This window comes from Galeopterus variegatus, unplaced genomic scaffold, assembly GCF_000696425.1.
Source record: "Galeopterus variegatus unplaced genomic scaffold, G_variegatus-3.0.2 Scaffold3083, whole genome shotgun sequence".
NCBI classification, from domain to species: Eukaryota; Metazoa; Chordata; class Mammalia; order Dermoptera; family Cynocephalidae; genus Galeopterus; species Galeopterus variegatus.
The window spans coordinates 200,064-213,773 of NW_007729194.1; the positions used below are offsets into that span (position 1 = coordinate 200,064).

Consider the following 13,710-nt stretch of genomic DNA (forward strand, 5'->3'; position numbering starts at 1 on the left):
AATAGAGCACCCTGAAATTAACCCACGCACTTACTGCCATTTGATCTTTGACAAAGGCATCAAGTCTATTCACTGGGGTCGGGACTCCCTCTTCAGCAAAGGGTGCTGGGATAACTGGTTATCCATTTGCAGGAGATTGAAACTAGACCCATATCTCTCACCTTGTACTAAAATCAACTCAAAATGGATCAAGGATTTAAATATACACCCCGCAACAATAAAACTTATTAAAGAAAACATAGGAGAAACCCTTCAGCAAATAGGGCTGGGCACAGACTTCATGAATATGACCCCAAAAGCATGGGCAACCAAAGGAAAAATAAACAAATGGGACTATATCAAACTGAAAAGTTTCTGCACAGCAAAAGAAACAATTAACAGAGCTAAAAGACAGCCAACAGAGTGGGAGAAAATATTTGCAAAATACACATCTGACAAAGGACTAATATCCAGAATATATAAAGAACTCAAACATCTTTACAAGAAAAAAACAAGCAACCCAATCAAAAAATGGGCAAAAGAGCTAAGTAGGCATTTCTCTAAAGAAGATATGAAAATGGCCAACAGTCATATGAAAAAATGCTCAACATCAATCTGTTTTAATTCTAATTTTGCTTCTTCAGATAAATAATGAGGGGGAGACAAATCAGGGTCTCCCTTTAAGGTATTAAACAAATGTTGTAATTGATAAGTAGGAATACCCATGGAAGGATGGAGCCAATTAATATGGTCAAGTAATTTTTGTAAATCATTTAGAGTAAAAGGCTGCTGAATATGGAAAGCTATATTTTGTGGTCGTATGTTTCTCTGAGTGATCAAAAAACCAAGGCATTTCCAAGGCTCCTTTTTTTGACTTTTATATGGAGCTATTTGTAAACCAGCAATATTAACTTGTTGGATTAAATGTAAATAAATTTGTGATAACAGTTCTGGATTGTCATGAGCAATAAGAATATCATCCATATAATGGTAAATATGAGCAGTTGGAAACTTTTCACAAGTGGGTTGAATAGCTCGATCCATGAAGTCTTGACAAATAGTAGGGCTATTAATCATTCCTTGAGGGAGAACATTCCATTGATATCTTTGAGCAGGCACTCTTGCATTAATGCTAGGAAGGGAGAAGGCAAACTTTTCTTTGTCTTCAGGTGTAAATGTATGGTAAAAAGGCAATCTTTTAGATCTATGATAATTAGATGATAATTATTAGGAATGAGGGCTGGATTAGGGAGCCCAGGCTGTAGTGCCCCCATGGGAAGAATGCGGGCATTAATTTTTCTTAAATCATGTAATAATCTCCATTTTCCTGATTTTTTAGGAATGCAAAATATAGGAGTATTCCAGGGACTATGTGATGGCTCTAAATGTCCCAATTGTAACTGTTCTTTGACAAGTAAAGTAGCTTGATTTAATTTCTCCCCTTTAAGAGGCCACTGCTCCACCCAAACCCGAGGACCAGGGGTCCATTGTAGTTTGAGTGGAGGGAGTGAGGCAGTGGCCATCATGATAAATTTGAAGGAAATGTCCCAATATAAACATCCCACTGAGTAAGGAGGTCTCAGCCCCAGAGTTTGAGGGAGATCTAGAACATAAGGCATAATGGAGGCACTTTGTCCCTCGGGGCCCATATACAACAAAAGATTTTTACTTTGATAAGGGATTTTGGACCCGCCTAATCCAGTAAGTTCAACTGGTGAAGAAGTTATTTTCCATAATGGATTCCAATCCTTTTTAGCAATTACAGTAACGTCAGCCCCTGAATCTACCAACCCTGTAATTAACTTTTGTTCAACAGATAATGTCAACAGTGGCTGAACTCCCTCCACTCAAACTACAATCTAATCTTTGTATCCAAAATGCATCAGGAGAAGCGAGAGGTTGAAGTTTAGATTTCGTTTCAGGAAACAAAGAGGACAAGAGAACAAGTTGAGCTATTTGAGAACCTTTAGGAATTACATGATGTCCTGAACTAGTTATCATAACATGAATTGGTCCCAGGTTATTAGGTGGAATTAGTTCTGAAATAATTTGTATGCCATTTGTAGAGTATTTTGGATTGCCCAGTATAATACCAGGGGCATTGAAAGGTAATGGACCAGAGAAATTTGTTGTGCCTAATTTTACTTGTCCTGCTTCATCGAAGATAACATCTTTTGTTAAGGTCAAATCAACAATTGTCTGATCATTTATTTGAAGTCTGGGGGAGGAAAATTGTCCTGGGGAGGAGTCCAGACTTGTGCCTGAGCATTGGGAATTTGACTCCTCTTGTTTATTGTGGCATGGGAGTGGGCACTACCTTGCTCGTTTCCCAAAATGGGATTGCCTTCTATATCAAATTTAGATTTGCATTGACTTGGCCAATGGAATCCTTTTTTACATTTAGGACATTTTTGTTTTGGTTTAGTTTGTTCCGTTTTTTCTTCTTTGCAATCCTTTTGAAAATGACCATCCTTTCCACATTTAAAACATTTTTTAGATTGGAGAGCTACAGCAAGAACTTGGGCTTTATAGGTTTCAGTTCCCACATTTTGGCAATCTCTAATCATATAAGCAAGAGTGGAACTTTTATTTTTAATTGGAAAAAGGACCTTTTGGCAATCTTCATTAGCATTGTCAAAAGCTACTTGTAGTGAAAGTACCTGGGCTGCCTGAGCATTGTTAGTTTGTCTAGTTATGGCTTCTTGAAGATGATTAATAAAATCTATATAAGGCTCAGTGGGACCCTGTCTAATCATAATGAAAGATTTAGTGGGAGTATTTGTTTCAGGAATTTTGTTCCAAGCCTTTATGGCTGCACGAGTTGTTTGGTAAAGTACTTGTTGAGAAAGTAAAGCCTGTGCCTGAGGTGTTATAAAATCTTCTTCCCCAAATAACATGTCCATACTAATTTGAACATCATTTCGTGAATTTTCGAGTGAAATTGCATGTAAGGCTTCCCGATATTCTTGTAGCCATACAGTGTATTACTTAGCAGTAGTTAAAACAAATTTGCAATCCCACCAACAGTGTGGGAGGGTTCCCCTTTCTCCACATCCTCACCAGCATTTGTTATTCTCTGTCTTTTTTATAATAGCCAGTCTGATTGGGGTAAGGTGATATCTCAAAGTGGTTTTGATTTGCATTTACTTGATGATTAATGGTGGTGAGCATTTTTTCATATACCTGTTGGCCATTTGTATGTCTTACTTTGAGAAATGTCTATTCAGCTCCTTTGCCCATTTTTAATTGGATTATTGGGGTTTTTTGCTGTAAAGTTGTTTGAGTTCCTTGTATATTCTGGATATTAATCCCGTGTCAGATGTGTAGTTTGCAAATATTTTCTCCCATTCTGTAGGTTGTCTTTTCACACTGTTGATTGTTTCCTTTGCTGTGCAGAAGCTTTTTAGTTTGATATAATCCCTTTTGTCTATTTCTTTTGTTGCCTGTACTTTTGGGATCTTATTCATAAAGTCTTTGCCCAGTCCTACTTCCTGAATTGTTTCCCCTATATTTTCTTTCAGTAGTTTTATAGTTTCTTTTCTTACATATAAGTCTTTAATCCATTTTGAGTTGATTTTGGTTTAGGGCAAAGAGGAATTACAGGTCTAGTTTGATTCTTTTACATATGAATGTCCAGTTTTCCCAGGATGACTATTGAAGAGACCATCCTTTCCCCAATGTATGTTCCTGTTGCCCTTGTCAAAGATCAATTGGTTTTAAGTATGTGGATTGATTTCTGGGTTCTCTGTTCTGTTAAATTGGTCTGAGTATGGAGTGTGTCTGTTTTTATGCTGGTATCATGCATCATGCCATTTTGGTTGCTATAGCTTTGAACTATAATTTGAAGTCAGGTAGTGTTATGCCTCAGGCCTCAATCCCCCCCCAGCCCCCCCTTAGGATTGCTTTGGCTATTTCAGGTCTTTTGTTGTTCCATGTGATTGTTAGGAATTTTTTTTTTTTTCTGTGAAGAATGTCATTGGTATTTTGATCAGGATTGCATTGAATCTGTAGATCATTCTGGGTAGTATGGACATTTTCACAATGTTAATTCTTCCAATCCAAGGGCATGGAATGTCTTTCCACCTTTTTGTGTCTTCTTCAGTTTCTGTCAACAGTGTTTTGTAGTTCTCATTGTAGAGCTCTTTCACCTCCTTGGTTAAATTGATTCCTAGGTATTTTATGTTTTTTGGTGACTATTGTAAATGGGCTTGCTTTCTTGATTTCTTTTTCTGCTAGTTCGTTATTGGAGTATAAAAATACTACTGATTTTTGTGTGTTGATTTTGTATCCTGCAACCTTACTAAGATAGTTTATCAACTCTAAGAGTTTTTTGTTGAGTCTTTAGGTTTTTCTATATATAGGATCATGTCATTTGCAAACAGGGACAGTTTGACGTTCATCTTTTCTTATCTGGATGCCCCTTATTTTTCTCTCTTGCCTGATTGCTCTGGCTAATACTTCCAATACTATGTTAAATAGGAGTGTTGAGAGTGGGCATCTTCGTCTTGTTCCTGTTCTTAAGGGAAAAGCTTTCAGCATTTCCCTACTCAGGATCTTATTGGAGGTGAGTTTGTCATAGATTGCTTTTATTGTATTGAGATACTTTCCTTCTGTACCTAATTTGCTGAGGGTCTTTATCCTGAAGTGATGTCATATTTTGTCAAATGCTTTTTCTACATCTATTGAGATAATCATATGGTTTTTGTCCTTGATTTTGTTGGTGAGATGTATCACATTTATTGACTTGTGTATGTTGAACCATTTTTGTATACCTGGGATAAATCCCACTTGATCATGGTGTGTAATTTTTTTGATGTCTTGCTGTATTCTGATTGCTAATATTTTGTTGAGGACTTTTGCATCTATGTTCATCAGAGATATTAGCATGTAGTTTTCTTTTTTTGTTGTATCTTTGGTATCAGGGTGATGCTGGCCTCATAGAATGGGTTTGGGAGAATGGTCTGTGTTTCAGTTTCTTGGAATAGTTTGAAGAGAATTGATACTAATTCTTCCTCAAAGGTCTGGTAGAATTTAGCAGTAAAGCCATCCAGTCATTGGTTTTTCTTTGTTGGGAGACTGCTGATTAATGCTTTAGTCTCATTGCTTGTTATTGGTCTGTTCAGGTTTTATATGACTTCTTGGTTCAGTCTTGGTAGTTTGTATATGTACAGAAATTTATCTATTTCCTCTGTATTTTCAAATTTGTTGGTGTATAGTTGTTTATAATAGTCTTTAATGATTCTTTGTGTTCTGTGGTATTGGTCCTAATGTTTCCTTTTTCATTTCTGATTTTTTGTTATTTAGGTCTTTTCTGCTCTTTTTTGAGTTTGTCTAGCTAATGATGTGTCCATTTTGCTTATCTTAAAAACAAAATTTTTTTTTTTTGTCTTTTTCCGTGTCCGGCAGCGGATCGCAACCCTCAGTGTTGCCCCCGTACCGGACCGGGGACCGGCAACGGGATCGCAGCCCTCGGCGCCGCTCCCGCGCCTCGCTCAGCCAGTGAGCGGGAACTGGTCTGTATGTGGGATCCGAACCCTCGGGCGGGAGCGCTGCCGCGCTTCCCAAGCGGCGCACCATCCAGTGCGCCACCAGGCCGGCCCTTAAAAACAAATTTTTGTTTCATTAGTCTTTTGTATCATTTTGGGGGTCTCTATTTTATTTAGTTCTGCTCTGATCTTGCTTATTTCTTTCCATCTACTAATTTTGGAATTGGATTGTTCTTATTTTTCTAGTTCTTTGATGTGTAGCATTAGGTTGTTCATTTGAAGTATTTCTATTCTTTTGATGTAAGTGTTTATTGAAGTAAACTTCCCTCTTAGTACTGCTTTTGAAGTATCCCACAGGTTTTTGTATAGATGTATCTTCATTTCCATTAGCTTCAAGAAAGTTTTTGATTTCCTGTTTTCTTTCTTCTTGGACCCATAGGTCATTCAGGAGCATGTTGTTTAATTTCCATGTATTCGTATAGTTTCCAGAGTTTTGCTTGTTATTGATTTCTATTTTTAATCTGTCATAGTCTAGAAAAATAGTTGGAATGATTTCAAATTTTTTAAATTTGCTGAGACTTGATTTGTAACCTAACATGTGGTCTATCCCAGAGAATGCTGAATGTACTGATGAGAAGAATGTGTATTCTGTAGTTGTTGGATGAAATGTTCTGTAGATATCTGCTAGGTCCAATTGGTCTAAGGTGTAGTTTAAATCCTGTATCTTTCTGTTGGTTTTTTACCTAGATGACCTGTCCAGTGCTGACAGAGTGGTGTTCAGGACCCCTACTATTATCATATTGGGGTCTATCTCTTTCTTTAAGTATAATAGTGTTTGCTTTATATATCTGGGTGCACCAGTTTTGGGTATATACATATTTATGGTTGTTAGGTCTTATTACTCGATAGATCTCTTTATCATTACATGGTGACCATCTTTGTCTCTTTTTCTGGTTTTATTTAAAGTCTATTTTATCTGATATAAGAATAGCTACTCCTGCTCATTTTTGGTTCCCATTTGCATGCTATATCATTTTCTTTCCCTTCACTGTTAGTCTGTTTGTGTCTTTACAGGTGGGGTGAGTCTCTTTGTGACAGCATAGAGTTGGGTCTAGCTTTTTAATCCAGTCTGTCTGTCTGTATCTTTAAGTGGGGAGTTTAATCCATTTACATTTAGGGTTGTTATTGAAAGGTATTGTCTTACTCTTGGCATTTTATTGGTTTTCATTTGAAGTTTTTAATGATCTTTTGTTCCTTTCCTCCCCTTTTATTGTTTGTGTTTGATGTTTGTTGATTTTCTGAGGTGGTAAGATTTAGTTTGTTTCTCTTTCTCCTTTGCATTTTTCTTCTACCAGTGGGTTTTTTTCTTTATTGTGTATTCATGGTAGTGATTATTGTTTGTCAGAGTCCAGATTTAGGACTCCTGTGAGGATTTCTTCCAGGGCTAGTTGGGTGTTGGTGAACTCCCATAGTTTTTGTTTGTCTGAGAAATACACTATTTCTACCTCATTTCTGATAGAAAGCCTTGCTGGGTGTACTATTTTTGATGGCACTTTTTCTTCTAGTATTTTGAATATATCATCCCATTTTCTTCTGGCTTGTAGAGTTTCTGTTGAGAAGTCTGCTGTTAGTCTGATTGGGTGACTCGACACTTTTCTCTTGATGCTTTTAGGATTCTCTTTGTCTTTGAGCTTTGCCAGTTTGACTATAATGTGTCTTGGAGAGAATCTTTTTGGTTTGAATCTATTTGGGAGTCTTTGAGCCTCCTTGATCTGAAAGTCTATGTCTCTCACTGTTCCTGGGAAGTTTTCTGTAATGATTTCATTGAATAGGTTTTTCCTATTCAATGCTCTTTCCTTTCTCCTCCTTTTCTGCATCACCCATGATTTGAATGTTTGTGCATTTAAGGTTGTCTGCTAGTTCTCTTGCTAGTTCTCTTAGATTTTCTTCATTATTTTAGTTATTTTCCTTTTTTTTTTTTGGTCCACTTGGGTTATTTTAAAAAGACCATCTTCGAGATCTGAAAATCTATCTTCTGCTTGCTCTAAACTGCTGCTTAAGCTCTCCATTGTGGTTTTTATTTCATTGTATGAATCTTTCAGTTCCAGGAGTTCTGCTACATTAATTTTTTTTTTAACATAACTAATTTCTTTGTAAGTTTCCTACTTCATATTGTGGATTTTTTTTTCTTGTATCATTATGTTGTCTGAATCTTCTAGTCTCTCACTGAGTCTCCTTATGATTGTTGCTCAGGATTCCTTTTCAATCATTTCAAGGGTTTCCTGCTCTATGGGGTCAGGTAGTTGAGAATTACTATATTCCTTTGGTGGTGTCATATTTTCTTTTTTTTTTTTTCATATTTCTGGTATCTTTACATTGATGTCTGGTTATCTGGTAGAGCAGGTGCTTCTTTTCCTCTGGAGTGGGCTTTGAGGAGAGAGACTTCCTCCTGTTTTTCCAGTCTCCTCTGGTGACTCTCCTGTATCAATGCAATCAAGTGGGCCTGTGGCCCTGCAGTGTGCTGCTGTGGTATTGAGCTGCCCTTGCAGCAGCAGTGGCTGTGGCAGTGGCTGTGGTGGACCCCTTTTGCAGAGTGGTGCTTTTGGTGTGTTTCTGCCTTCTCCCAGGTGGGTAGTGCTGCACACGGCTCCAGCCTAGGCTCCCAGGTGTCCTCTTGCCTTCTGTCATGCAGGGTGTTCTGCCCACAGCTCCTGCCTTCTTCTGGGTGGTGGGGGCTGCCTTCAGCTCCTGCCTAGGTCCCCAGGAGTGTTCCTCCCTTCTGTCAGGCAGTGGAGGCTGCCTGTGGCTCTTGCATAGGTCCCCAGGCATTCTCCTGCTTTCTGCTGATCTTCAGCCTCTTAAGGCAGGAATGTGTAAAATGCTACATAGTAGGGAGGAGAAATATGGAGAATTGATTAAAGCTGTTGAGACAGCTGGCAAGCTCCTCCTTGGCTAATCACCCTTGATGGATTTTTGCCAGTCTGCCTACGGATCCCACCCTTTTTTTCTCACTGCCCCCATGGTTTTTTCTCTTCCTAGGACTGTGGTAAAATTGGCCATCTCCTTTATTCAAGCTAACTCAGCCAAGATCCAGAGACACCTCACCTAGGCTTCCCAGTGGAGGTTTTTTCAGCTTCCCTCTGCCTTATTGATTTGGAAAAGACAGTCTCAACCTTTACCAACTGTATCCATTTGTGACAATTCTAATAATTCTCAGCGCACCTTGGTCCAAGCCCTTTCCTTCTCTTTTCCTGTTTCCCTTGGAGCCAGAGGCACAAAGATGCTGACACACAATGTTCAAGAGAATAGGCCCTATAGTCAGACTTCTTGGTTTTTATCCCAGCTCCTCTGCTTCCTAACTCTGTGACGCGAGACAAATTCCTTAACTTCTGTGAATGTCAGTCTCCTCTTCTGTGAAATGGTGGTAATAATGGTATCTTCCCAGCAGGACTGAATGCAGCATATTGAAAGCTCCTAGCATAGTGGCTGCTGTATGTTAAGTACTCAGTTAATAGCTGTTGCTATTACATGCTGGGATAATATTCTGCCATTCCCACACCAACCTTGAGGAGGTAGAGATCTCTACATGTCTGAGGAATTGTACTGTCAAATTTTGATGATTATTTGTATATCATTTGGTGCAAATTAACACTGAAAGTCCTTTTTTTGAGATGCCCACTCCAGCATTCAACTTTGGTCTCCACACTCATAGGCATTTACGTGCTGTGATTTGACAGTAATCCACATGTGGCACTCAAGATGTATACCTTAATCTTTTCTTTTCTTTTTTTTTGATTCAGTTGTGCTGTCTAGATGTGCTCCAACATGAACAAATTTTGCTTGCCATCACTTCTCCTCTTCTGAGAACTTCTTAGCCAAGAAGGCTCACAGAGATGATTTAGGCCCCTATACCCCATCCTCCAGTTTACAAATAGGTCACCAGAGATCTAGAGAAAATTAGACCCATGTCCAGAGCCAGCAACTCACCCTACAACCAGGTCTGGCTCTGGTTGAAAGCTCTCTGAATACTGGAAATATTTATCCTTTCTCTACTTGGCTGGAAACTCCTCATGAGAAGGAAGCTAACCCATTATTCTTCTACCTGCTTCCACAGCTCTGGGTGAACCAGGAGGATGGGGTGGAGGAAGGACCCAGTGATGTGCAGAACGGGCACCTGGACCCCACCTCAGACTGCCTCTGTCTGGGCCGGCCATTACAGAACCGGGACCAGATGCGGGCCAACGTCATCAATGAGATCATGAGCACTGAGCGTCACTACATCAAGCACCTCAAGGACATCTGTGAGGTAGCTATGATATGGGGCATGTGGGTACATGCAGGTTGGTATGGGGGGGTATTTCCATGAAGAACCAACAACCCTCCTGGGCCTTGCCTGTGACAGTCCCAAGATGTTGAAAAGGACAACTGGACTGGCCTCTAAGATTCTACTCAGTGAGGTGCAGCTGCTTCTTAGGTTTCTCAAACTCTTGTTTCTCATTTTCTCTGTCTAACTTTCATATTCATTAATTCATATCCCCTGAATCTCTATCCTTATCCTCTTTTTTTCTGATCCAGTTGCTGTCACCCCATGTAAGGGCCTAACTTCACTCATTAAAGCAAAACACATCTCCCTCCAAGCCAGTGATTCACAGACTTGAATGTGTACCAGAGTCACTGGAGGAGCTTGTTAAGCTTGGAGATCCCAGCCCCTCACCTCTGCCTCCCAAGCTGTGAATTATTAGTCAAGGGTAAGGCATAAGCATCTCTAAGCTTAACAAGCATCCATGGTGATGCTGATGCTGCTGGTCCTCCTCTCTCACTTGGAAGGCACTGGTTGTGGGTTTCAGCAGAAAATAGCTTGGGGAGAGGAATCTACAGGAGGTGAAGGTGTGATGGTCAAGCCTTGGCTCTTTCAGTATGTCAGTTTGCCCCCCAGGAGCTGTGTCTCTGTATTCCCTAACCCCATCACTTTTATCTCTCTGTCCTAAGTAAAGATGAGAGCCTTTTACCTCACACTCTCTTGAGCTCAGTAGAGGCAAGTTGACATTTTCAAAGGGCATTTTACTGAACAATAAGGGAACGCCAAAGGGAAGTGGAGAAAAGAATATTTTTTAAAAGAAACACACACATACACAAAATTATAGCTTTCTTCTTGACCCAGAGAAATCTATGCTTTGAATCTTTTTGTCTCCTTGCTCCCAGAGGAGAGTTTAGGCCCTACTTTCTGTCTCCTGACCCGGGGCCCACTCTGGGATCAGTAGTACAGCTATAACACTTTTCAAAGTTCTCATTTCTCTAGAGCAGTGCTGCCTGGCAGAACTTCCTGCAATGATGAAGATGTTCTGTGTCTGCACTTTTCAATATAGTAGCCACTAGCCAGCCATTTATGGCTGTTGAGCATTTCAAATGCTTGAGCATTTCAAATGCTTGTGACTGAAAAATGGAATTTTAAATCTTAAATCTTTAAATCATGTAACTGATGGCAACCACATTAAACAGTGCAGCTCTGGAAAGACCAAGGCCAAGGACTGTGGACCTTAACTTTCTTCAACTCATCTCATTTTTTCACCCCTCCTAGGAAGGTTAAAGATTATATCCCCCTTTATAAGGCTGTAAGATAGGATGAAAAGAACAAGGGAACTCGGGACATGAAGTATTGGTTTTCACATCCTAATTTAGTCACTAATTAAAGCTGGAGGAGCATTGCTACAAAATGATAGCCATATTACAGTGTCAAAGGGTCTATAATAAAAGTAAGTACAGTCTGTACTTCACTTGGTAGCTGAGGGATCCTCTCAAGTCCTGAGTCAGGTCATATTACTCCTCTGCTCAAAACTTTCCAATGGCTCACCATTTCTTCCTGAGTAAAAGCCAACTTTCTCATTATTACTTATGAGGCCCTGTGTGGTCAATACCTACTTACTTCTGTGACTTCATCTCCTGATCTTTCCCCTGTGCTCTCACTACTTCAGCCACACTGGCTTCTGCTGTTCCTTCAATATGGCTGACATCTTCCCCTCTCAGAGCCTTTTCACTGGTCTTTCCTTCTGGCTAAAGCACTCCTCCCCAGATGTCTACATGGCTTTCTTTCTCACCTCCAAGTCTTTGCTCAAATATTATATTCTCCTTGAGACTTCCCTGACCATTCTACTTAAAATCGTAACCTTGCACTGCCTCTCCTCCTTCTCTGCTTTGTTTTTCTCTATTACACCTACCACTCTCTGACATATTATGTATTTTATCTACATATTTTGTTTATTGTCTATCTCCCCTACTAGAATGTAAATTCCATGGGGAGCAAGGATTTTTATCTGTTGATTTACTGATGTATCCTTCTAGTACAATGCCTGGCACATAGTAGATGCTCAATAAATATTGCTTAAAGTTAGAATTAAATATAATTTCTCACACACATATGACTTTGGCAAAGTACATTCACATTTTATGTCACTTAATCTCCACAAAGGGCAGAGGTTGTTATTGTTATTCCTATTTTCTAAATCAACAGACTGAGCCTCTAAAAAGCAAAATTATTTTCCCAGAGTTCCCAGGCACTGGCCCAGTGGGAGTCCTTTAGTCTTAGAAGGATCATCTCTTCCCAGCTCCCAAACATCCTAGCCTCTTCCTGCAGGACAGCAATGGAAGTACTTGTCTTTCCAGAAGGGGAAGTGCTCTGATCCTGATTTGAGAACTTGCTCAATCCTGCCAAGTCAGTCAGAGCTTGGTGATCTGATCTGCTGATTCCTTATTTTTCCACTGTTCTTTTTGCTGAAATTAAGAGTTTAAGTGGGTACTACCTCTTTGTCCCATCCTGCAACCACAGATGTCAAAGGGAGATGGAGAAAGCTGTGTGTAGCTGAGCCAGAAGTGTGTATCTGGGCCAGAAGTCCAGGGTTGTGTTACCTCTAAACTAGCAGCTATGATGAGCAAATGGTTTATCAGAAAGAATACCAGACTTAGAATTGGGAGTCCCAGGTCCAGGTCCCACGTTGGTCACTGACTGGCTAGGGAACCTCAGGCAAGTCTTTTCCTCCCTAGGCCTTGTCCCCCATTTCATTTGGATGATGCTTTTAAGTGATGCCTGGCTGTTACTTTCTCTGGTTCTGTAAGATGTAGATATGCCCTCATTAGTGAGAGCTGTGGTAGTGAGCCAGGTTACTTCTGCATTTTCTCCCTCTCCCTCCTTGGTACCCATGGAGGCATGTCTTACTCAAGGATGAATGTGTTAACATGGCATAATCTACCCTTTCTGTAGGTTAAGGGAGAGCTCTAAACACTTCTCACTCTTATACTTATACTTGTTGAAGGAGAAACGGGGACACTGTATTCAGTATAGAAAAAAGTCACACATCTATTAGAGAATAGAGAATCTTTTTTATTTTATTTTATTTTATTTTTTACTCCTGGGAGCAGAAAGTGCTTTACAAACATTTAAGCCACAACACCTTCATTTTACAACTGAAGAAATAGGAAATAAAGTGATTTTTATTAAAGTTGTTCAATGAGATCAGTAAGAGAAAAGATCTTTTTTAATGAGTTCTCTGCAGAAGACCACATTCTTCTTTCTAAATCCACACAGTCCTTGATTTAGTTCTAGACCACCTTGACCAACAATTGGTGGTATTGCCTCTTGTAACCTTAGAAACGCATATTACAATTAGGGAAACTGAGGCACAGGGCAAGCAGAGCTAAAGATGCTTTATAAAGCTGTCTTGTCTGTCTCTCTTGAGGAAGGCAGTCTTAGTCATCCCATATCTGGGAAAAAAATTCCGTCCTCATATGTCTCCAGAGAAGCTGCCCTAGCTTTTCTCAGTCATCTGTCTTAGTGTCTCATATCCTTCATCATCAAGAAATTATTTCTTAGGTCTAATCAAGCTTATCATGCTGTTGCTTCAAGTCACTTCCATTTGATATGTTTAAGCCTGGGTTTTTTTTTTTTTTTTTTTTAACTTATTAGCCATTTCATTTTCCCTTTATGTGAATTACCTATCCCTGTACTTCCCAATTGTCTTTGCATCTCAGAACACATAGAAAATGATAAATTGTATAAAATGGTAATACTTGTATAGTATACTAAAGCAAAGGATGAGGCAGCTAGTCAGCCTAAAATGACCAGCCAGGGATTTCTGCCTGCCCTAGGCCCTACCTGTGTATACCACCTGGACACTCCAGGTCCTGTTCCTATCTTTTGCCCCTTTTACTGTAGTTTCTCATATTTTTCTTGTTGATTTACAGGAGTTCTTTG

General features: G+C 39.6%; 1 protein-coding gene across 1 annotated transcript in view; it reads left to right on the forward strand.

Moving 5' to 3' along the window:
- LOC103599758 (rho guanine nucleotide exchange factor 9-like) overlaps positions 1-13,710 on the forward strand; it is a gene marked incomplete at its 3' end in the record, with an annotated part of 143,842 nt that overhangs the window by 104,292 nt on the left and 25,840 nt on the right. The window contains exon 3 of the mRNA XM_008583916.1: positions 9,580-9,771. Coding sequence (XP_008582138.1) covers positions 9,580-9,771 — 192 coding nt within the window. The remainder of the gene's footprint in view (positions 1-9,579; positions 9,772-13,710) is intronic.